The sequence below is a fragment of the Octodon degus genome, unplaced genomic scaffold, assembly GCF_000260255.1.
Source record: "Octodon degus isolate 3935 unplaced genomic scaffold, OctDeg1.0 scaffold00130, whole genome shotgun sequence".
Lineage (NCBI taxonomy): Eukaryota > Metazoa > Chordata > Mammalia > Rodentia > Octodontidae > Octodon > Octodon degus.
In genome coordinates this window covers 5,479,217-5,500,524 of record NW_004524706.1, presented here as the reverse complement: position 1 = coordinate 5,500,524, position 21,308 = coordinate 5,479,217, and the positions used below count along the sequence as shown (strand labels likewise).

General features: G+C 44.4%; 2 protein-coding genes across 5 annotated transcripts in view; one reads left to right on the top strand and one right to left on the bottom strand.

Moving 5' to 3' along the window:
- The window catches only part of Cdca8 (cell division cycle associated 8), a 16,287-nt gene extending 6,300 nt beyond the window's left edge, over positions 1 to 9,987 (bottom strand). Inside the window, exons 1-5 of the mRNA XM_004641036.2 lie at positions 9,603 to 9,987; positions 9,355 to 9,483; positions 7,108 to 7,148; positions 3,230 to 3,302; positions 461 to 540 (exon numbers count right to left, since the gene is read on the bottom strand). Of these exons, the coding sequence (XP_004641093.1) occupies positions 461 to 540; positions 3,230 to 3,302; positions 7,108 to 7,148; positions 9,355 to 9,483; positions 9,603 to 9,699 (420 nt within the window). The 5' untranslated portion in view covers positions 9,700 to 9,987. The remainder of the gene's footprint in view (positions 1 to 460; positions 541 to 3,229; positions 3,303 to 7,107; positions 7,149 to 9,354; positions 9,484 to 9,602) is intronic.
- Positions 9,988 to 10,098: 111 nt separating this feature from the next.
- CUNH1orf109 (chromosome unknown C1orf109 homolog) lies at positions 10,099 to 18,245 on the top strand. Of its 4 annotated transcripts, none has more exons than XM_012516883.2 (5): positions 10,099 to 10,420; positions 10,562 to 10,839; positions 14,386 to 14,565; positions 17,211 to 17,329; positions 17,651 to 18,245. In XM_012516883.2, exons 2-5 carry the CDS (start codon positions 10,565 to 10,567, stop codon positions 17,686 to 17,688), a joined length of 612 nt encoding a protein of 203 aa, XP_012372337.1. In that variant the 5' UTR covers positions 10,099 to 10,420; positions 10,562 to 10,564; the 3' UTR covers positions 17,689 to 18,245. The 4 variants fall into 4 exon arrangements, with proteins under 4 accessions (XP_012372337.1, XP_023556856.1, XP_023556855.1 ...); XM_023701089.1 differs by having other exon boundaries at positions 10,331 to 10,420; positions 10,559 to 10,839; XM_023701088.1 differs by lacking the exon at positions 17,211 to 17,329 and having other exon boundaries at positions 14,386 to 14,615.
- Positions 18,246 to 21,308: the final 3,063 nt, after the last annotated feature.

The following is a 21,308-nucleotide window of genomic DNA, read 5'->3' as shown; positions in this document are numbered from 1 at the left end:
TTGAACTCAGGCCCTTGATCTTGCCAGGCAAGTGCTTATTCTACTCTTAAATTGGTAAGAGACTAGTAATCTGAAGAAAAATGGCTTATTTTTTTTTTTTTTTTTTTTTTTTTTTTTTTACCCTTACAGTTTATATCCCAGCCATACCCAACTTCTTCCTGTTCCTCAAAACGATACTTTCCTAATTCTACATGGAACACTCTCCCCTTCCATCTCCAGCTAGCAGAAGTTCAGTCACCTTGAAAAGCCTGGCTATGTCCTAAAAGGACAGGAAAACTCACTGGCTTCCTCCACTGTGCACTGGAGCTTGGCACAGGTGCCAATGCTCGCTTTTGTTATTTGCTACTTAAACGGAGATCTTTTCAATCAAACTTAAAGCCCTGGGAGGATGACACTGGTTCCATGTATTTTTCTATTTATTTCTCTCTTGCTAGCCCTCTTAACCTCAATTCCTACTTACTCTTGTAGTTTGGGAATTCTGAGGTCTATTTTCTTCTTCTTCTTCCATTATCATTTCATCCACTTGTACTACCTTCCGTTCTATAAAGAAACATTTAAAAGCATGTGATCACTGATGGAACAGCCTCTTGCGCCACCCACATTTCGCATAAGGAACATCTATTATTCAATGTTAGGCTGCAATCAAGAAACGGCACACATTTTTTTTGTTTTTGTTTTTGTTTTAGAAGTGTTGGGGATTGAGCCCAGTGCCTTGTGCATGCTAGACATGCAAGTTCTGCCATCAAGGCACATTCTAAGTCTAGAAATTCACTTTTTCTTTTTTTTGTTTTTTAAAGAAAAGGGTTATTGGGGCCGGGGAGATGGCTCGGTGGAATAAGCGCTTCCCTGGCAAGCGCAAGGGCCTGAATTCAATCCCCGGTTCCGCAAAAAAAAAAAAAAGAAAAGGGTTATTCATTTCTTGGGGTTTCTGAGACAGGAATTCCCTATGTAGTTTAGACTGCTCTTGAACTCAGGCTGGCCTCTCAAGTGTGGTGATCCTTCTTCCTCAACCTCCCAAGTGCTGGGGTCACAGGTGTGGACAGCCATGCCAAGCAAGAAAAGAGCTGTGGGCTGGGGATGTAGCTCAGTGGTAGAGTGCTTGCCTGGCATGCTCAAGGCCCTGGGTTCAATCCCCAATACCACAGAAACAAAATAAAACAACACAACAATAAACCCCCCCCCACACACACACATAAGATAAGCTGCTTAAGCAAAGGAAGCCAATCAGAGTGCTTAGGTAACCCCACGATGGCCTATCCGTGCTAGGGACAGCCTGCACTCTGATTAGGACAGACTCGGGCTTGAGGTCTGAAGCTACTACATACTAGGTCAGAAGGCTGTAATCAAAGTGTTCCAGTTTCCTCATCTATAATAAGGAGCTATTACTTTATAGGGAAATTAGGAGGCTTGGAACATATATTCCGCAGAATAGATTGTTACTGTCATCACTGTATCCCTTGGTCCTAGAAATGTACCTTTAGGTGTTAGGTAATCATGGAATGAACGAATCTATAGTACAGACACAAATTCAAGTAAGTGCTAATTATAACATTATTTATAAGTTACTATCACAGTTGTCTGAGGAGCGATGCTCATGTCCTTGCGCACCAGCACTTTGCCCAAGTGTATCCTATATCTTCCTCTGATAAATCCTTCTCATGTCTCTTTAAAAAGAAACAAAAACAAAATTGTCTTAGGAGAAAAAGGTGTATGAAGGATGTTAAGATGAAAGTTTGCAATATCTATTTATGTAGCTATCTATGTATCTACCTATCGTTTTATGAGACAGGGTCTTGCTCGACAGTTCAGGCTGTCCTGGAACTGACTACATCACCCAGGCTGGCCTCAAACGCGTGCTGACCCTCCTGCCTCAGCAGCGTGAGTGCCAGGATTACAGGCATGCATCACCACACCTCAGTAGATCACAACTTTTGACATTTAACATGTTGTCTTAAGAAAGTTCTTATGGCAGTCTATAAAACAGAATACTAACACAGATGAAGTTTATTTATTTATTTTTGGTGCCAAGGACTGAACCCAGTGCTTCCGGCTTGCTAGGTAAGCATTCGACTACTGAGCTAAATCCCCAGCCCCCTAATCTTAATATAGATGGCACAAAGAAACTTTGGTTCGAAATTAGAAGAACTTTCTCATCATCATCATCATCGTCTGATGATAAAAAGTAGAAATGTTTCACTGTTAAACACATACAACCAGGAGCTAGATAGATAATCCTGAGTAGGGACTACAGAGAGAGTTCATGTATTTAATCACAGGGTGGAAGGCTTTAAGCTTTTCAGCTACAACTTTGATACATTAGAATCTCTCTGTCTTTTAATAGTTTACAGTATAATGAAGTTCAGTGGTCAAAAAAGTATACAAGCAATTCTTAGTATTAGTCCTGGTGGATTCAGTTTCAAGGAGTAAAATCAGAAGACCCTGTCACCAGTGACAATTCAGTAAAACTGATAGAACTCAGAAGAGAAAAATCATGCTCTCTTCACCCACAAGGCAATTCTGAGGGAAGGCTAATCAGGCTAGAGGTAGGCAGTGCTTCTGGCCTTTTTCAGTGGAATAAGGTCCCTTGGAAACCAGTCCTACATCCAGGCCCTGGGTCAGGTCTGTCCTAAGGTTTGATACTTCTTGAGTTCTGGGATCACATGTGTGTGTCACTACATCCAACCCTTTGTTTTCTGAGATAGGATCTCACGAAATGGCCCAGGCAGGGCTCAAACTTGGGATGCCCCTACTTTACCCTCTCAATGTGCTGATCGTGAGTACTACCGAACCCTCAGCACAGCTGTTGGTTATGTAGCTCCTCCTTTCATTTGCCTTTAGCTCACATCAGTCTCCTCCACACATATGCATCAGCTGTATGAGACCAGTTAGTATCAGTCCTATATACAACTAATTGAATGGAGCAGACCAAAACAAGTGTTTGGATGTACAGACTGAGAACCAGACAGAGACAAAAGGGCGACCAATGAAACCCTATTCCCTAGACTTCAGGCTCTCTCTGCTCAACAAGGGTTTTGAGTCGGGCTTAGTAGAGCACGCCTGTAATCCCAGCACTTGGGAGGTTCAGGCAAGAGGATCAATGTGAGTTGGAGACCAGCCTGGGCTACAAAGTGAGCTCAAGGTCAGCCTGAGCTGCATGGCAAGACCCTCTCTCTCTCTCAAACAACAACAACAACAAGCCCCAAAACCAAGGAATTTGAAAAGTACTCACTTTTGGCAGATTTCAGGGGTGTCTGAATAGCTTCTGCTGTTAGTTTGTTTATTTCTGTGATATCCACTTCAGCCTGAGATAAACAGCCAGAAAATACCAGGAGAAGCAGCTCATTAACACAAGCAATAATTTAAAACATTTTACTTGACACATGACAAAAAGACTGTTAAATGTGAGTGGCAATATAGTGAGCTTCCATAAACTGATTATCATACAACTAAAGACCTAAAACACTGCCAATAGCTTGCCTTGATAACTTGCCAAATGAGACCAGTCTCTCTAACCCTGTTATTCCTCAGAGGTAATCACTATTAGTCCACTTGCTTAAAGCAAAGTGTGCTGGGCATGGTAGCACACTGTGATACCAGCACTTGGAAGCCAAGGCAGGAGGATCGCTGCGAGTTGGAGACCAGCCAGGGCTACAAAGTGAGCTCAAGTCCAGCCTGAAGTGCATAGCAGGACCCTGTCTCAAAAAGATAAATAAAACAAAAAAAAAAAAGTATATGTGTGTGTGTGTGTGTGTGTGTGTTCACATACACATGCTGTTATGGTTTATGTCTAGTTATCATCTCAAAGCCCCATGCAGTCACTGGGACAGGTTTCTAGAGTCTGGGATTAATCCATGATCCACCAGGATTATGGGTGTGAGTGCTACACCCATGGACAGCCTGAATGCAATACAAGGAAGGGAGAGGCTTGTTCTCTGCCGCTGCTGCTCTGCTCTTCCCTTTATGTTCTTGCTGTTTTACTACTTTCTGTCACAATGAATGGTTGCCCTCTGCCAGGTGACACCCTGTCTTGGAGCCAGCCAAGTATGGACTGAAGCTCCCACAAACTGTGAGCTACATAAACCTTTCCTTCCTTAATTTTGAGTGTCAGGTGGATATTTTGTCCCAACAATGAGAAAAGTAACTGAGACACAGGCATAGATGTATATACATACAACATGCTTTTCCACAAATATGAAGTGTGCTTAAATTTTTTGCTAGTTTAGCTTGTCTTCTGACCACTATTTGAGGTTGTACTTAACTTGTTTCTACTGCTACATAATATCCCACTAGATGATTATATCATACTAGTTATGTAGTCTCCCATGAATACATTTTTGCCACTACAAACACTACTACTTTGAACTATTTCATATGTGTGACAGTTGCATTTGATGTCCAGGTTTTCTCTCAGCTCTACACTTGGGAAGAACAGAGCCTTCCAGGGTTGTTATCAGTTACATAAATGTCAGTCTTGATATCATGCCGAAGTGCTTCCTGCAGTGGTTGTACCTGGTTAGCATTCAACTGCAAATAAAAGTTCCTAACGCTAGTATGCTCTAACATCTGATATTGTGTCAGACTTCTCATTCTGCTCAGCCTACTGCATCTCACTGATGCACCTGGGTATCGCAAAGGCTTCCCTGCACTAGCCATTCTAATGAGATTTGTTTGTGGTTGGGATCACCTATATATGTAGGTAGAGCTAAGAGCAGGGATGATGTGCAGTGTTTTCCTCATGGGATGCATGTAAATATTGGAATAGTTAATACAGACTGGGAGAGACCCAGGTACATATCTGGACTGGTCAGGACTATGTGCAGTGCTCAGAGAAGGATTCTGAGGCTGTTGGGACTTCCAGTGCTACAACAGATTAGCAATGTCTACCACAGTTGATGGAATGAAGTGGTGATTCCAGTCAGCCTTTTGCCATCTCTGCTAACAAGTAGCAAACTGTAAAGTTGTCACTGATGGCAGGCCATAGACACTAAACATAAGAGTTAACATATCAGGTCTAGACTGATATAAGTAGCAAGGCCTGCTTACAAGACTGCCCCTTGGGTTCCAAGACACGTAAATGTTCTATGGTAAGAACAGCTCATTGAGCCTGGTGTGGTGGTGTACGCCTATAATCTACACACTTGAGAGGCTGAAGCAGGAGGATCATCTAAAACTGAGGCTTTCCCAGGTTACATAGTGAGTTCAAGGCCAGCCTGAAATACATAATGAGACCTTGTCTCAAAAAGCAACAAACAAAAGAATAGCTCAATGTTGTTCTATGTTGTGCAAATGATAGCATTCATATTGGACACCTGCTTTGATGTGCTAGGCAGAAGACGCATCAGTAGCTCTCTGTAAAAACCCTGGGCACTGAGTCTCTAAGGAGCTTTTCAGGCAGACAACCTTGCACATGCGTTGAATTGAGCATATCCTGTTTGACTCCACTGGAACTGGACTTCTGGGACTTTGGCCCTATACTTTTTTTTTTCTTTTTCTGAGTTTGTATCTTTCATTGTGATAAGTGATTGCCATGAGTGTGACTATTTGAGTCCTGTCAGTTCTTAGTGAATCACCAAACTTGTGGTAGTCGTCGGAGCCCCCAACACACCTCCAAGACAAGAGCTTTTGAATGAAAGTATCATTCCTTCACTAGGTTCTAAATTATACTAGGTAAAGCTAGAATTCTCTCAGTCTGGTGTGATGAGTGGATCTCTCATATTACATCAAAAGCTCTTACTTATAGGTCTGTATACCTGGCTCAATTTAAAAAGGAGAGAGTAACTGATTGTAATGCTGGAAATCGAGCCCAGAGTCTCACAAATACTAAGCAAGCACTCTACCAATAAACTACATTCCCGGCCCCACACACTGTGTTCTGAAATATTAGATCTGGGTCTGTCTGGGGTGGATTTAAAATGGGTCATAGAAACAAAAAGAAACCAAAGACTAAGAATATTCTAAGACCCTCCCCTCTGAGTCAGGGTCTCACTGGCTAGCCAAGGCTAATAAATGATAATGTTCTTGCTGAAGACACTTAAGGAATTATAATGGGTAGAGAAATTATAGGCCAACAACTGTGAACAAAATCTAAAACTACAGTCATCCCTTGGAACCCATAGGGATTATTCCCAAGACGTGTTGTAGATACCAAAAATCCATAAATGTTTACGTCTCTTATATAAAAGAGGGTAAATAGGTTTATAACTTAGGTACATCCTGCCATGTATTTGTCTGTTTTGGAAATGGGGTATTGCTAGCTAGTCCAGGCTGGCCTTGAACTCACCACGTAGCTGAGGCTGGCCTCAAACTCAAGGTGATCCTCCTACTTCCGCCTCCTGAGTTCTGGGATTCAAGGGGTGTGCCACCATGCCCAGCTCTTACATATTTTAAATTACCTTAGCATTACTTATAATACCTAAGACATTATAAATGTTATACAAATGCCATTATTCTATATATTTTGTTTGTTTTGTTTGCTTTGAGAGAGAGAGTCTTGCTATGTAGTCCAGCCCGGCCTTGAATCGGCAGCAGTACTCTGGCCTCTGCCTCTCTAATGCCAGAATCACAGGGATGTGCCATCACACTTGGCCTATTTGTTTGGAGAATAAGAAAAAAAGTCAGTACAAGTTTACAAAGGATGCAATTAGTTTTTCCTAAATATTTTTAAGCCATGATTTGTTGAATCCTCATCTGAGGAACTCACAGATAGGGGCTGGAAGAAATGTGTAACATAATAACACACTCTCTTTTGAGGACTCAGACCTCTTTGGGCTTCACATACTCAGTGTTTGATGTCTGACACAAGTATAATTTTTCAGTTGACACAGATAGTATCATTGTATTGCTGGGCATAGTGGTGCACACTTGTAATCCAAGCACTTGCGGGGCGCTGAGGTAGGGAGAATGCCACAATTTACAGGCCAGCCAGGCTATAAAGTAAGTTCAAGGCCAGCCTGAACTGCAGAGTAAGACCCTTTCTCAAAAAGACAAAAACAAAAAAATATAATGTCTCTATAAGGAATCTCTTTTACAATATGTGCCCCATTGGTTGAATTTTGTGATTGGATTAATTTTAAATTAGCCAGCTCAAAAATAAGACAGGTCACTTACTGTTGCTGCCTCTTCCAGGGCCTGTTTGTTGCCTCCAAGGGCTTTAAAAAGAATAAAACATCATATTTAGTTATTAACAGATTTGAACAATAAATCATCTTTCCTAGTTCAAGCAACTCCATTTCCATAACTGGACCTTAATTGAAAGACCTTCACAGTCCTGTCTAATCTTTCTCCAAGCACCATTCTGACTCCTGACCTATTACTATTCTATGTTCTACCTTGCCAAGGTTCTTGTTATTTCCCAAACGTGACACTGGTTCTCACAACTCAGTGCCCTACTACAGTACTAAGAATTTCCTCTGTCTAAAATACTCCTGTGCACACAACAAAGTTATAATCTGTGTTTCTAAATGTAGCTCAAACATCACCCCAAAACTCTGCTTATGTTCCTTACGTTAGAATAGATTTTGGCGTATAGAAAAAATTGAAAAGTAAATAGTAGCTATTGGTAAATAAGTAAATTGCTAAGTAGCTCTACCTTGGCACACCCACTACTCAGAAGCTACTCAAAGTGTCCACTCCTGCCCTCGTTTTTTGTTTTGTTTTTGAGACAGTCTCCTTGTGTAGTGCTGGCTGGCCTTGAACTCACTCGTTTATCCCAGGCTGATTGCTGGTCTTGTACTCACAGTGCTCAGCCTCCCAAAGTGCAGGGATTACAATCAAGTGTTGAGAGTATGTGCACCACCACACCCAGCTGATGGTATCTCTTTTGTATAATTCTGATTATATACTTGTATTTACTTAAATGTATTGGATACAGGGTCTCACCAGGCAGCTGGAACTCATGATCCTCCTGCTTTCTGCCTCCTCAGAGCAGGGAATACAGGCTTGCACCACGCTGCCTGGACTCAGCACGCCAGGGGACCGGGCCGGCATGGCTGATCATGCAGGAGATCGAACTCCAGTCCCTGCGTGCAGGTGCTTATATACGCTTGCCTAAATAGGCATTTATGTATGTTAATTTTTATTTTAATCTTTTTTTTTTTTTTTTTTTTTGGCGGAACCGGGGATTGAACCCTTCAGGTTGCCAGGCAAGCACTTATTCTACTGAGCTATCTCTCCGGCCCCAAATTTTTAAGTAATTCTTCCCCTCTAACCCATAAGCTCCCAGAAGAGGGAAAATGTCTGTTTTATTCCCTCATGTATCTTCAGCACCTAGCATTGTAGATGTGACATAGTCCACTTTTCTGAGAATGCATTAAATAAGTGAAAACACAAATCAAAAGAATCATTAAACTCCTATGTGAGCATCACATGCATTTCTATCCAGAAAGCAGACTACATATTACATAATTATTAATAATAAAGAAAACAAAAAAAGTGAAGTTAGTAAAGAAGAGCAGGGCGTGGTGGCACAACCCTATACATGTAAGTTCAAAGCCAACCTGAACCACACAGTGAGACCCTTCTAAAAAACAATAGGCAGGATGGTCAGCCCTTGCATTCTCCTGAACATTAATAAGGGGGTGGCAAAAGAAGCTGGGATTTTTCTCTGGTCAAAAAAATCTTTCCTGTCCTTCCACTTTACAAATGATACAGCCTACAGGCCCCCCTCTCCTCCCCAATTGGTAGAATTAGGGATTTAATTTAGAACCTTTACACTAAACTACATCCCCAGTCCATTTTTATTTTGATAGTCTGCTAAGTTGTTTAGGTGAGACACGAATTTCACCCTTATACCCCAACCTCTCAGAGTGTTAGGGTTACAGGTGTGCACCTCCCCTCCTACTTTTTAAACGGACAATTTCCACAAGCTACAGAAAGAGTGGCTTGTAGTAACTCTCCCATCTGAGCTCCAATAAAGTAAGTTATTTATTCATTCACTTCTAAATGGTTAGGTAACACACACAAGAGTAATATTTTGTGAAGTGAAAAAATTCACATTTCATGGGGCGGGGAGATAGCTCAGTAGAATAAGCACTTACATGGCAAGCGCAACAGCCTGAGTTCAATCCCCGGTTCGGGGTGGGGGGTAATTCATGTTTAAGTGACCATAAATAAAAAAATAAGCTGTTACAGGAACACAGTTCATTTTTTCTGGCCCAAGAAGAAGAAAATATTTGCTGTCTGATCCTTTGCCAGGAGTGGAGGCGGCCACTGGTATGCAGTTAATACAATGGAGGCAAATGTAGCGGGGAGTGAACCTCATTCAGCAGGAGACGTCTGAGTTAGTCCTTTCTAAAGGTTGTTAGGATAACCACAGACCACTGTAGACCGCAGCCTCGGGAAAGTAGCTGCTCTTACCAAAGTAGTCGAGCCAGTTCATCTCGCGCAGCGCCTTGGGGAGTCGCAGGATCTCGATGTTGTACAGGTTATCCACCTCCTTCAGGAGGTTCTGCCTGTCTGACTCAATTTGCTTGATCCGCACTTGCACTGCGAGAAGGCAGAGACGAGAGGACACGGTTCACTCAACGGGTAAATCCGTGCTGCCGGCGCCCCAACCCTCCAGCACCCCGCGATCGCCGCGACAGCCGAGACGACCTGTCCCTTACCTTCTCGGTCGAAGTCCTTAAGAAACGAGGCGAGTTTCCGACTCCGCAACGAGTTGGTCTTGGCTGCCCGACTGCTGCGCTTTCTAGAGGGAGCCATGGCGCTCGGGTGGAGGCCGTGGAGAGCCGGGCACCGAGACACAAAGGTCAGGGATGGAGATGGGAGCAGGGAACGTAAGGGGGTGCGAAGAGGCAGAGGAGGCGAGCGGGAACGTCCTTCTGAGTCTGGGAATAAAGAAGCGGCGAGACACGTACCTACGGATCCCGCAAGAAGGGCCCAGAAAAACCTCACTGTCCTAGCAGAGACCGGGAACTAACCGCCAACCAATTTAAACCCAACTACCACAGGCTGGCGAATGAGACGTCGCAGCCTTAAGATGGTCCTACAACATCCAATCACAAGGAAGTTCCCACCAGGCAGCCAATCCATATGCAGAACTTCAATGCCCAGAAGTCTTTGCAGGTTGACGCCCTATTTTTACGATCTGTAGTCGCTTGAATTGACGTTGAGCGCGGGGCGGTTGCTTTTGAGCATGCGCGGGCTGGTTTGAGGCGTGGTGATTCTTGCGGATAGTAGTTAAGGGATTGATTTGTTTGGCTTTAATCTTTTCTGCTGGTTTCCAGCCATGTTCCTGGAGGCCCCAAATAAAGGTTATACAAGATTAAGGTTCCAAAAGCGCTGGGCCTGAGTCGAGACGGGCCTGGGGCCCCGGGAATCCGCAAGCTGAAGTAGAGAGCTTCCATATCCCGTAGGAGCCATAGCCAGCACAGCGATCCTGGGGTGGGAAGCAGGGTCCTCATCCCGAGAGCCGCTTCTCAAGGTAAAGCAGCGCCTCAAGTAGAAGCTCCCGTCTCGAGGGACTTGGAGGCCAAGCGCTGGCCCTCCCACGAGGTCGGAAATGACTTATACCCGTGAGCTGACTTGGTCACCTGGCCCTATATTTTTGTTGTTTTTCTAGCAGAAGATGACTCAAGACCAACCTTTGCTTGCTGTGCATACGGCCCTAAAGAAGTGCTTTCCGGTGGTGGAGGAACAGCAGGGCCTGTGGCAGAGCACGCTGCAGGACTGCCAGCCGCTCCTGGCCTCGCTCGGCAACCTGGCAGAGCAGCTGCAGGCCGCTCAGAACCTGCGGTTTGACGACGTGCCGGCGCTTCGGGCGTTCCCCGACTTACAGGAGCGGCTGAGGCGCAAGCAGCTAGAGGCTGGCGACACTGTCCTGGACAAGCTGGCCGAGAAGCTGTGAGTCTCCGGGGCGCACCTTCTCGGCGGAATGATCCAAAAACTGGGTGCTTTATAAGTGGAATGGTTCAGAAAGGTAGTTTTCTCTTGGAGTGCATGGCGTTTAGAAGTGTCTCCGCTTTTCCATGTTTCTTCCTGTTGCAGTGGGACTTCCATCAAAAAGCCATTTTTCTGGTCACTTAGTCCCCTTGCAGAGGCTGGGCTTGGCCTTGCTGACCTTAGTAAAGTTACAAAAGCAGAGCAGAAAAAGAATGGTGAAGATGTGTTGACTCTCCTCTGTGGTTTTCATTGTTAAAGGCAAGGAGAGGAGCCAGGGAGATGGCTCAGTAGAATAAGCGCTTCCCTGGCAAGCTCAAGGGCCTGAGTTCAATCCTCGGTTCCACAAAAAAAAAAAAAAAAAAAAAAAGGCAACGAGAAACTATATTTAAGCTAATCGGTATCAGAACTAAAAGTTTTACGTATACTACCTCATAAAATCTTTTCTCTTGAGACAGTAAGAACTGTTTTAGTTCAGGATGGCCTTGTGATCCTCCTGCCTCAGCCTCCCAAGTGCTGGGATTGCAAGCCAGCACCACATCGCCTGGCCTTTTGACGCCTGCAATTTGATCTTACTCCATTTTTGCAAACAAGGAACAGGATTTAAACCGATTGCCTACAAATAGTGTAGCTAGGATTCAAACCCAAGTGTACCTGACACCGAAGCCAGAGCGTCACCTCCATGTTGATCTTTTGAGCATTGGTGTTTCTGCTCAGGGATAACCTGCCTTCCAGACTGATTATTGTGTATTATTAGACCCTCTAGCTAACGTGATAGACTACTGATGCCTGAGAAGATGCAAGGCATATGCGGCTTCTTCTTAACCCAGAACAAAAGAAAGTTCTAGTGTACAGTGTTTATGCCATGGATTCATGGGAAACTCATTTTATGTCTTCATGCATTTGTAACAGGCAACATTTATTAAGCATCCTTAGAATGCCATGCAGAAGTTGCTATGAATACAAAGATGAGTTAGACTAGTTCCTGTTCTTAGTGGAGTAGGAGAAAGAGAGAATCATTTAAATTTTGTTGTGGTATGTTCTGAGATAGTGATGAATGCCATCTGAGCAGGGAGAAGTCTCTGAAAATAAGTAGTGTCGAAAACCTAGGTGACCTGTGTAAACTGGATCAGGAGGGGGTCGGAATAGTGCTGCGTGGAGGCTGATATGGCTGGAGCGGGGGCTGGTAAGAAGTGAGATGGAGCTCACGAAGGGCTGTGTAAGCTGTGTCCCGGAGCATATGCTCTACAGATAGTTGTCTTGTTTCTGGAGTGAGGACTTCGGTGAGAGGTGGAACAGAAATGCACAAGAACTTCCTGGCTATCGACATAGCTATGTTAATTGGCTTCCTTATCATCAGTAGCTGTTTCAGGATTCCATGGGAGTCAGTGTTACTTGTAACACCCAGTGGGTGGAATAAATCCAGTGTCCAGCAGATGTACAGATAAACAGTGCGTTAGGGGCCATACAGTGGACTATTGCATACCCATTAAAAGGAATTAGGTACTGATACATGCTACAACATGAATGAACTTTGAAAGCATGCGAAGTAAAAGGGACCAGACACACACACACACACACCCAAACCCAACAGGATGTATAATTCCACGTCTGTGAAATATCCACAACAAATCCATACAGATAAAAAGTAAGTAATTGGCTGCCTGGGGCTGAGTGGAAGAGATGGAGGAAATGACTACTAATGGATACAGGGTTTATTTTGGTGGGATGAAAATATTGAAGCTATGATACTACATTATATAACTGAAGTAGTCTGCAAAATATGACTCCAATATTTTGTCTTCTATTTTATTGGGGGTTTTGTTTTATTTTGTTTTAAGACAAGGTCTTGCTGTATAGTTCAGGCTGGCCTTGAGTTCACTGTGTAGCCCAGGCTGGCCTGAAATTTGTATTAATCCTCCTGCCTCAGCCTCCCAAGTGCTGGGATTACAGGTGTGCACCACTACTCCCAGTTTTATTTTATCTTTTAAATGCTACATACAAATCACTTGCAATATGTAAAACGTGTATCAGATGGTCAGGTATTCTGTGAACTTTTATATCAGTTGATTGCATGTTTATACGTGGGCATTGAGGTTTTTTTTCTCATTGTGATTTCATGGCCAAACATTTTTGAAAGGCACCTACGTGATCCCCTGCCCTTTGGAAAATTATAGTTTTTGTGTTGATGGCTGGACACATTGGAATCAGCAATGAAGTAACATTCTGTTTATAAAAACCTAGGCACTGTTCTAAACACTTTGTATGGATTATTGCATTTAATCTTTATGATGATCCTTCACATTCATTCATTGAGTCATATATTGAATATTTGTTGTTGTACATGCTAGGCTAGATTCGAGCTATTGCTTTGGCTGTGCAGTGTGAAAAACAAACTTTTTTTTTTGGTACTGGGACTTGAACTCAGCCTTGTGCTTGCCGGGCAGGTGCTGTGCTGCTGAGCTGCACCCCTGGCCTCTACAAACTGCTTTTATACATGAGGGAGATAGTGTACTTTCCTGTGTCCATTGTACTGTCTGTGCTGAGATCACACTTACAGGAATTTACCAAGAAAGGCAGCCAACCATGATGGCGCACGCCTATAATCCCGGTACTCAGGAGGCTGAGGCAAGAGGCCCTCTATGAGTTTAAGGCTAGCCTGGACTACATAGAGAAACCATGTTTCAACTTGGGTCCTTGTGCTTATCAGGCAGGCATTTAAGCTACCGAGCTGTCTGCTCAGCCCAAGAAACCCTATTTTTTGTTTTGTTTTGTTTTGTTTTGTTTTGTTTTGTTTTGTTTTTAAAACAGGAAAGGACTAGGAAATGTGTAGGTAGTGTTAGTTTGTTGCTTCACTTACCTCTTATTCCTTTTCCTTGTATGAGGCCTGGGACTATTTGTTCTCCTCAGCTTCGAGGCAGTCCCAGCAAGGCCCCTTAATCTTTACTTTCTTTGGTAACTGGGCTTATCCCACAGGTTTAAGAGCCCCATAACTTCTTTAGGTTCTCCAACTGTAAGTCAGTTTTTGATTCTTGATCCATCCCTATCTCCAAGATATTATTACCAGTTCCGTTAGATCAGGGTCTCAGTTGAGGATGAATTTTGTAAGGGACGTTGGCAATGTCTAGAGGCTACTGTCATGATTTAAAGAAGGTAGAAGCCCGGCATGGGAGGTAGGTCTGTGATCCCAGCACCTGGGAGGCTGAGACAGGAGCATCTGTATGAGTTACAGGCCAGCCTGGGCTGCAGAGTGAATTCAAGGCCAGCCTGAATTGTATAGTGAAAATTTGTCTGTAAAAGACCAAAAAAAGAGTGAGCGAGAGAGGTCAGTATGGTTTACTTCTTTCATTCAGTGGATAGTGGCCAGGTCCGCCACTGCGTATCCTGCAATGCACAGGGCAGTCTCCACTGACGGGATCTCCAGTCCAGAACGTCCGTGACACCAGGCTCGAGAAAGCTCACCGCCTGCCTTTCTCATGGGATTGTCTGATGTCAGACTCTTTCCCACAGAGCTACCCTTCTCAAGGTGCGGGACACCGTCAGCAGCCATGTGGAACGAGTGTTTGAGACCTATGAGCAGCATGCAGACGCAGCTGGCCTCGACGCCGTCCTCCAGCCCTCGGCAGGGAGCCCCTCTGTGGCGGACATGTTGGAATGGCTGCAGGACATCGAGAGGCACTACCGAAGCTCGTATCCTTTGGGTCCCTGTGAGAGAGTGTCAAGAGCTCAGTTTTCCCAAGGTTGGAGAGCTCTGTAGTTTGGTCTGTTCTCTTTAGTTCCTAAACTTGGGTTCCTCTTGTATTCCTTTTCATAATCATTCCTTAAGTCACTTGTCGAATAGGTACTCCTGCCAGGCACTTTTAAAGGCACTGGGGAACAGGCATTTAAAAAGAAAAATATGCTGGATGTGGTGGCACATGCCTATGTTCCTAGCGTTCTGGAGGCTGAGGCAGGAAGATCAGTTGCTGTGACTCTGAGGCCAGCTTGGGCAACATAGTGAGACACTGTCTGAAAGAAAAGAAAGAAGGATGGGTAGATAAATGGGTACATACAGAGCTGGGCCCAGTGGTATATGCTTATAATCCCAGCTGCATGGAAGGCTGAGATAAGAGAACACCAAGCTTGAGGCTTTCCTTAACAACATAGCCAGAGTCTATCTCTAAGTGGAAAAAGGAATATGGAGTGTCAGATGGTGATACATGCTATGGAGGCTGTGCGTGGTAGCACACATCTGTAATCCCAGCACTTGGGAGGCTGAGGCAGGAAGATTGCCATGAGTTCCAGGCCAGCCTGGGCTACACTGTCAAGTTCAAGGTCAGCTTACGCTACATAACAAGACCCTGTCTCAAAGCCAAAAAAAAAAACAAAAACACTGAAGAAAAATAATGAAAGAATGAGAGGTCTGAGGGAGGGCTATGAGCTAGGGTGGTCCGGGCAGCCTTCTGTGTGGGAGGGCATGAGGGGAATGCAAGAGGCGACGAGAGCAGTGAGTCTAGGACCTTCAAGTCTCTGAAAGGACTTTGGCTTTTACTTTGAGATAAAAGCTGTTAGAAGGTTTTGAACAGAAGAGTAACATGAAAAGACTTATGTTTTTAATAGTGTCTCAGTAGCTACGTTCTAAGCAAAGCCTCCGAGTGATGGCAGGCAAGGGTGAAAGCAGAAAGGCCAGTTAATTAAAATCCTAGCTTTTTCCTCTGTTCTTGCCTGATACGCACATCTCTGTTGTGGTTTCATCTTCGTTTTTGCTTCAGTCTTGAGTCTCAGTTGAACTCACCGTAGCTCTCAAATTGAACCCCCTTTTCATTTAGTTGTAGAATGAACTCTTGTTACTCAGTGTGGAAATGTGCCCCCACCCCTGGGCTTCTCTGTTGTGTTAGCTGCCGCAGTGGTGGTGATGTGACGCCCGGAGTAGCAGTGAGAGCAACAGCAGTAGGGACAAGAGGAGCAGGAGCTAAGCGGACCTTGCTGAGCGCTTACCCTGCGCTAGGCTGCTTGCACAGGCACTTGGCAAGTCCCTGCTTCTGTTTTCCTGTCATGTGAATGCACAAGATGAGCCACACACCCCACAGCGGTCCCAGCAGAGTTCCTCGCCTGGTGTCATCTGCCAGGCGGGCCTGGTTGTAAGAGCAGACTTTACAGTGCTCACACTGGACACCATCAATAATGACGCATTTCCCAGAACGTGTTTTCATCCGGTGATGTATGACTGTATTTTCTTTCTGCCCTCTGCCACTTCCATAGTTTCTAACTTGGACTCTTAGCCACGTGTGGCTGTTGACAGGTTCTGTTGTCACTAGTTGTTCCCTCTCTAAGCTATTTCCAGGTAATTATCACAGTCCCTATGTCTTCCAGAAGTCTGGTTCTATTTCAGGATGCTTGTAGAGGAAATGTCAGTGCCTTCTTTTGCTATTAGGAATCCCTAATAGCAGAATCCCTACGTTACCACATGTGGTGCCACACCCCTGTAATCCGAGCACTCGAGAGGCTGAGGCAGGAGGATCGTTGTGAGTTTGAGACTATCCTGGGCTACAAAGTGAACTCAAGGTGAGCCTGAGCTACATAGTGAGACCCTGTCTCAATCTCTCTCTCTCCCTCCCTCCCTCCCTCCCTCCATTCTGTAGTTTTCTATATGTTCCGGATCCACACATCTTCTTGGCCACCCTTCTGGCCACACGCTCTGTGTGGCCAGTCACGCCAAAAGGCTCCCTTTTCCCTGAATCCACTCCATGTTTCCCCATTCCTCTGCCTCTGCTTCTCTTTCCTATGAGCTGGAATGTTCCTGCTGGCCTCTGAAGCAGAGGTATCCATCCTTTGAACTTCCACCGAGTTTATCTTTTTTGCTGCTTTACCATTCATTATCTGGTTTTGTTGTCCCTGGGACAAGATTTCAGATTTCAGGGACAGCTCTCCTAGCAGCATCAAGCTGTGCCACTTGGGAACTATCTGTGAGTCCTGCCCATCTGGCAAAATGTAACCGTTACCTTATAGCTCTGTAGTTCTGGCCAGGGAACTTTATTCCTTCCACATAGGTTTTTTTTTTTTTTTTTTTTTTTTTTTTTTTTTTTTTTTTGCCTTTCTCTTTTCTTTCTCTTATTCATTGTTTCTTTTTCTCCTTTCTCAGGCTGGGGAGATAGCTCAGTGGCACAAGTGCCTGCCTGGCAAGCACAAGGTCCTGAGTTCGATTCCTGGTCAAAAAAAATTTTGTTCTTTTCTCCTTTCTATATGTGAATTGAACCAAGGGCCTTGGGCATGTGTTAGGCAAGTGTTCTAGTATTGAGCTGCACCCCTCAGCCCTTTATTTTCTTTGTGAAAATGTGTCCTTAACTACTGGGAAGGTACCTGAAGAGAAAGTACCTCCTCTCCTGCATCCAGTGGGGAGACTTGGAAGGCATTCAAGCATTGCCCGCAGCCTGGAACCGCATTGCAGAGGAGGAGCGCCAAGACCTCGTGCAGGGTACTGGTTTGTATGTGTCTTTTTTCATGGTGGCTCATCTCTTGGGGAAGCCTTTTTTTTTTTTTTTTTAAAGACAGAGTCTCTCTATGCAGTTCAGGCTGGCCTTGAGTTCATTATGTAGCTGAGGCTGGTCTCTAACTCATAGTGATCTTCCTGCCTCAGCCTCCTGAGTGCTGGGATTACAGCTGTGTGCCATCATTCCTGGCTGTTCTTAGGCGGTTAGAGAGATGCCCTTGCTGTATCTCTGTATCTTTATTAATCTGATGCTTCGTGTTCTGTCAAGTGGTGATATGCAACAGTGTTTCCCTCTTCCTGTTTCAGATATCCTACTGAACGTATCTTTCTTTCTGGAGGAGTAAGGAAGCTGTGCGTTTGTCTGGAGACCGAGGGCCACTGTTGAAGACTGACATTGCTGCACTCTGGTATTTCTAAAGGGATGGCAGCACAGCGACCTGGCATATGTGAAATGTCAATGCTCAGAACCTGAGGACTGGGTCTTGGGAGGAGGGGTGGTACGTGTCTGAGGGCTCCTGCATGCCAGGGCCTGGCCAAGGCTGCGTGGGTCACTGCTTAGCCTTTCCTGAGGCTCGGGGAGGCAGAGAGAAAGGGCAGCCCTGGCAGCAGAGTGCCTGTATCTTAAGGCGTGAAGTGGGAGGGAGAGAAAGAACAGAAGATAAAAGGCTACAGCTGCTCCAAGCATTGTCCGTGTGCAAGTCAGTCCCTAACTCCTTGGTGAAGGAGATACGGTGGGTTTGATGGTTTAAATAGATGAGGCGAGGCTGAGAAGAGAGTGCAGTGGTAGAGCTCATGTTTGGTATGGCCCTGTGTTCAGTTTGTAAGGCCAAACAATAAAATAAGACATAATGGGGCCAGGGAGATGGCTCAGTGGAATAAGCGCTTCCCTGGCAAGCGTAAGGGCCTGAGTTCAATCCCCGGTTCCACCATGGATGGATGGATGGATGGATGGATGGATGGATGGATGGATGGATGAATGACATAAGGAAGAAAGCCAGGTATGGGAGGACAGGACTATGGTCCCAGTATGTGGGAGGCTGTGGCAGGAGGATGCAAATGTGAGGTCAGCCTAGGCCTCATCAGCAAGTTCATGGCCAGCCTGGACTACACAGTGAGATCCTGTCTCAAAAAAGAAAAAGTAAAAAAGGTTTCACTAATGAAAAACATTTCAAAGTTCAAAGTATTTGACCCTTTGCACAAGCTCATTATCATGAAACCACTTTCGTTTCTCAGCCTGCCACGAGGGGGAGCCGATGCAGCGTGACTCCACTGACGCTTTGTCTTTGGAGCGCTTTCCCCGGTTGCCTGAAGTAATGAAGTAACTAGGAAGGGAGACTCCCGCGATGACCGGGTTTGGCCTTTTTCAAAGTGAAAATGACGTTTCTTCCATATGCTTTTTTAGTAATTGTAAGGAAGATTTAAAATGTAGAAAACGCTCTCAGAGATACTTTAATGTGTTGTTTTATTGTTCATTCACAGTTTTAGTTAGAAACAAATGATCTCAGTACATGCCCTTAGATTGTCTTTAAAAACTTGAAATACAGCATATTGATCTTCATATCAGGTTTTTTATTTTTTTGGTACCAGGAATCAAACTCACGACCTCACACTTGCCAGGCAGGCACTGTGCCACTGAGCTCCATTCCCAGCTTCATATCTGTTCTTATATCTCATTACAACTGTAACTATTATTTTTATTATATAATACCTATTTGTCTGTGATTATATCTTATGGCCTATCTTACATTTTATGTGGTTTTCCAAATCTTCATATTTTTCTGTCTACAAAGATCATATAGCCCGTGAAAAAATGAAATACATAAGAAATGTACCATTGTCCACTTACTACATAACAATTATTAATAACATGTATAGTCTTGCAAGAATTTTATTAAAACTTTATCATGGGCATAATTGTTATAAATAAAACTAAATTCAGAAGAGATTTGAGTATTGAGTCTTATGATGGGCTCTGGGAAGAGACATATCGTACACCTGTGATCCCAGCACTCTGCAGGCTGAGGCAGGAGGAGCATTGGGAGTTCAAGACCAGCCTGGGCTACAAAGTGAGCTCAACACCAGCCTGTACTGCATAGTGAAACCCTCTTTGAAAACGACAAGGAAAGTCCAGAGAAAATCCACAGTTCAATCAGGAAAAGATTTAAAAGTCTTTCTCAAACTTTAATGTGGATATGGATCACTGGTATCTTGCAAGAATCTAGAGTGTTGTTCTGTTGGTTGGGAAGTGGACCAGGATTTTGTGTTTTGCAGGGGCCCTACAGGCCAAGGAGATAGCTTCGTTGTCTAAGTACCTATCTGGCAAGCGCAAAGACCCAGGTTTAACCCCCAGTACTGCAAGCCATGCCAGCCCTGGAACACCGGGTGTGCCATTGAAGGCCACTAAAACCGGGTGTGGTGGTGCGTGCCTATAATCCCAGTGCTGGGGAAGCTAAGACAGGAGGATCACTATGAGTCTGAGCTGCATAGCGAGATCCTGTACCAAATAAATAAAAATAAAAGATAAAAAAAAAGGATATGTTGATGCTGATAGTCCAGGAATCAACCGTTGGTTGTAGAGATTTAAGTGGTAATGCAACAATAAGAGTATTACAGTGATATAAAGGGTAGTAGGAGAACAGAGGTGACAGCTAATTGCTGGGGATTATTTCATAGTGACAAGGCCATCTGAGTTAGTCTTAGGAGAATTTTAGTTCGGGCTAGGAAAGGACTTCATGGTGTTCCATGCACAGGGCATAATCTGAGCAAGGGCAACCTTTGATTAAGAATGGACATTGCTGGGCATGGTGGTTCATGCCTGTAATTCCTGCACTCAGGAGGCTGAGGCAGGAGGATTGCCATGGGTTTGAGCCCAGCCTGGGCTATGTAGTAAACTCAAGCCTAGAAGGCCAGCCTGTACTACACAGTGAGACTGTTTCAAAAAAAAAAAAAAAAAAAGAATGCACACTGACATTCACTGAAAGGTTGCTCTGTGTGAGGCATTGTGCCTGTTGCTCTTACCACCCCCCCAGAGTTGACGATTGCTAATTGTCCATTTATGGTAATTAAGTAGAGTTCATAGAAGTGTGGCCGGAATCAGGTTCAGAGGGGTGTACCGGGCCACACCAGGAAGAGCTCTGAGCCTGATTTTGAGATCCTGTATTTTGTTCTAGTGGTAGTTGTTTGTGTACGTGTACCTGTGTGTGCTGTTGTGTGCTCCAGAACACTCCAGCCAGTGGAGGAGACACATGTTGGTGGCCCTAAGAGTATGTTCTCTAGTGACACTCTGGCTTCTTAGTTCATTTAAATACACTAATCTTCACACAATAGAATTAGCTAATGACATTTCTGAGAATTTACTCCCCTGGACCACTTGTTATCCCAATTACATAAGTATAGGATGACCAATTGCATATTTTTTCATTAATTTTAATCAGGAACTATAAAAACAATTTTATCAAATTTATTCAATACTAGAATCGACCGTTTGAGGTGACACCTGCCCAAGTGATGCTTGTGAAAGTACATGAACACCCTGCCTTATGTGATAATCATGGTAGACTTTTTTTTTTTTTTTTTTTTTTTTTTAAATAAGAAGGTCTCTGGGAGATGGCTCAGTGGAATAAGCACTTGCCTGGCAAGCGCAAGGTCCTGAGTTAAATCCCCAGTTCCACCAAAAAAAAAAAAAAAAAGATCTCACTATATGGTGCAGGCTGGCCTTGAACTTACCCAGCCTCCTGAGTGCCGGGATTTAAGGATTTGGCCGCCACGCCTGGCCTCAGGCGTGGTGATAGGTATCCTCCTGAAGGTCGCCGGGTCCTCTACTCTCCATGCGCTGGGGCACTCCCCTCCCTTTCCCTTTCCTTGTGGGCCTGCATGCAGATTTGGGGCTAAGGACAGAAGACAACAGAGATGGGCTACTGCTTCTGAAAACAGATGATCAGAATAAATCCATGGCTTCCGTATG

What these genes read in the sequence shown, in the direction of transcription:
- CUNH1orf109 (XM_012516883.2), top strand. Translation starts at nt 10,565, where the DNA reads ATGACTCAAGACCAACCTTTGCTTGCTGTGCATACGGCCCTAAAGAAG. An exon ending in GACAAGCTGGCCGAGAAGCT is followed by an intron (nt 10,840 to 14,385) that starts GTGAGTCTCCGG and finishes TCTTTCCCACAG; the next exon opens with AGCTACCCTTCTCAAGGTGC. An exon ending in GAGAGGCACTACCGAAGCTC is followed by an intron (nt 14,566 to 17,210) that starts GTATCCTTTGGG and finishes ACTACTGGGAAG; the next exon opens with GTACCTGAAGAGAAAGTACC.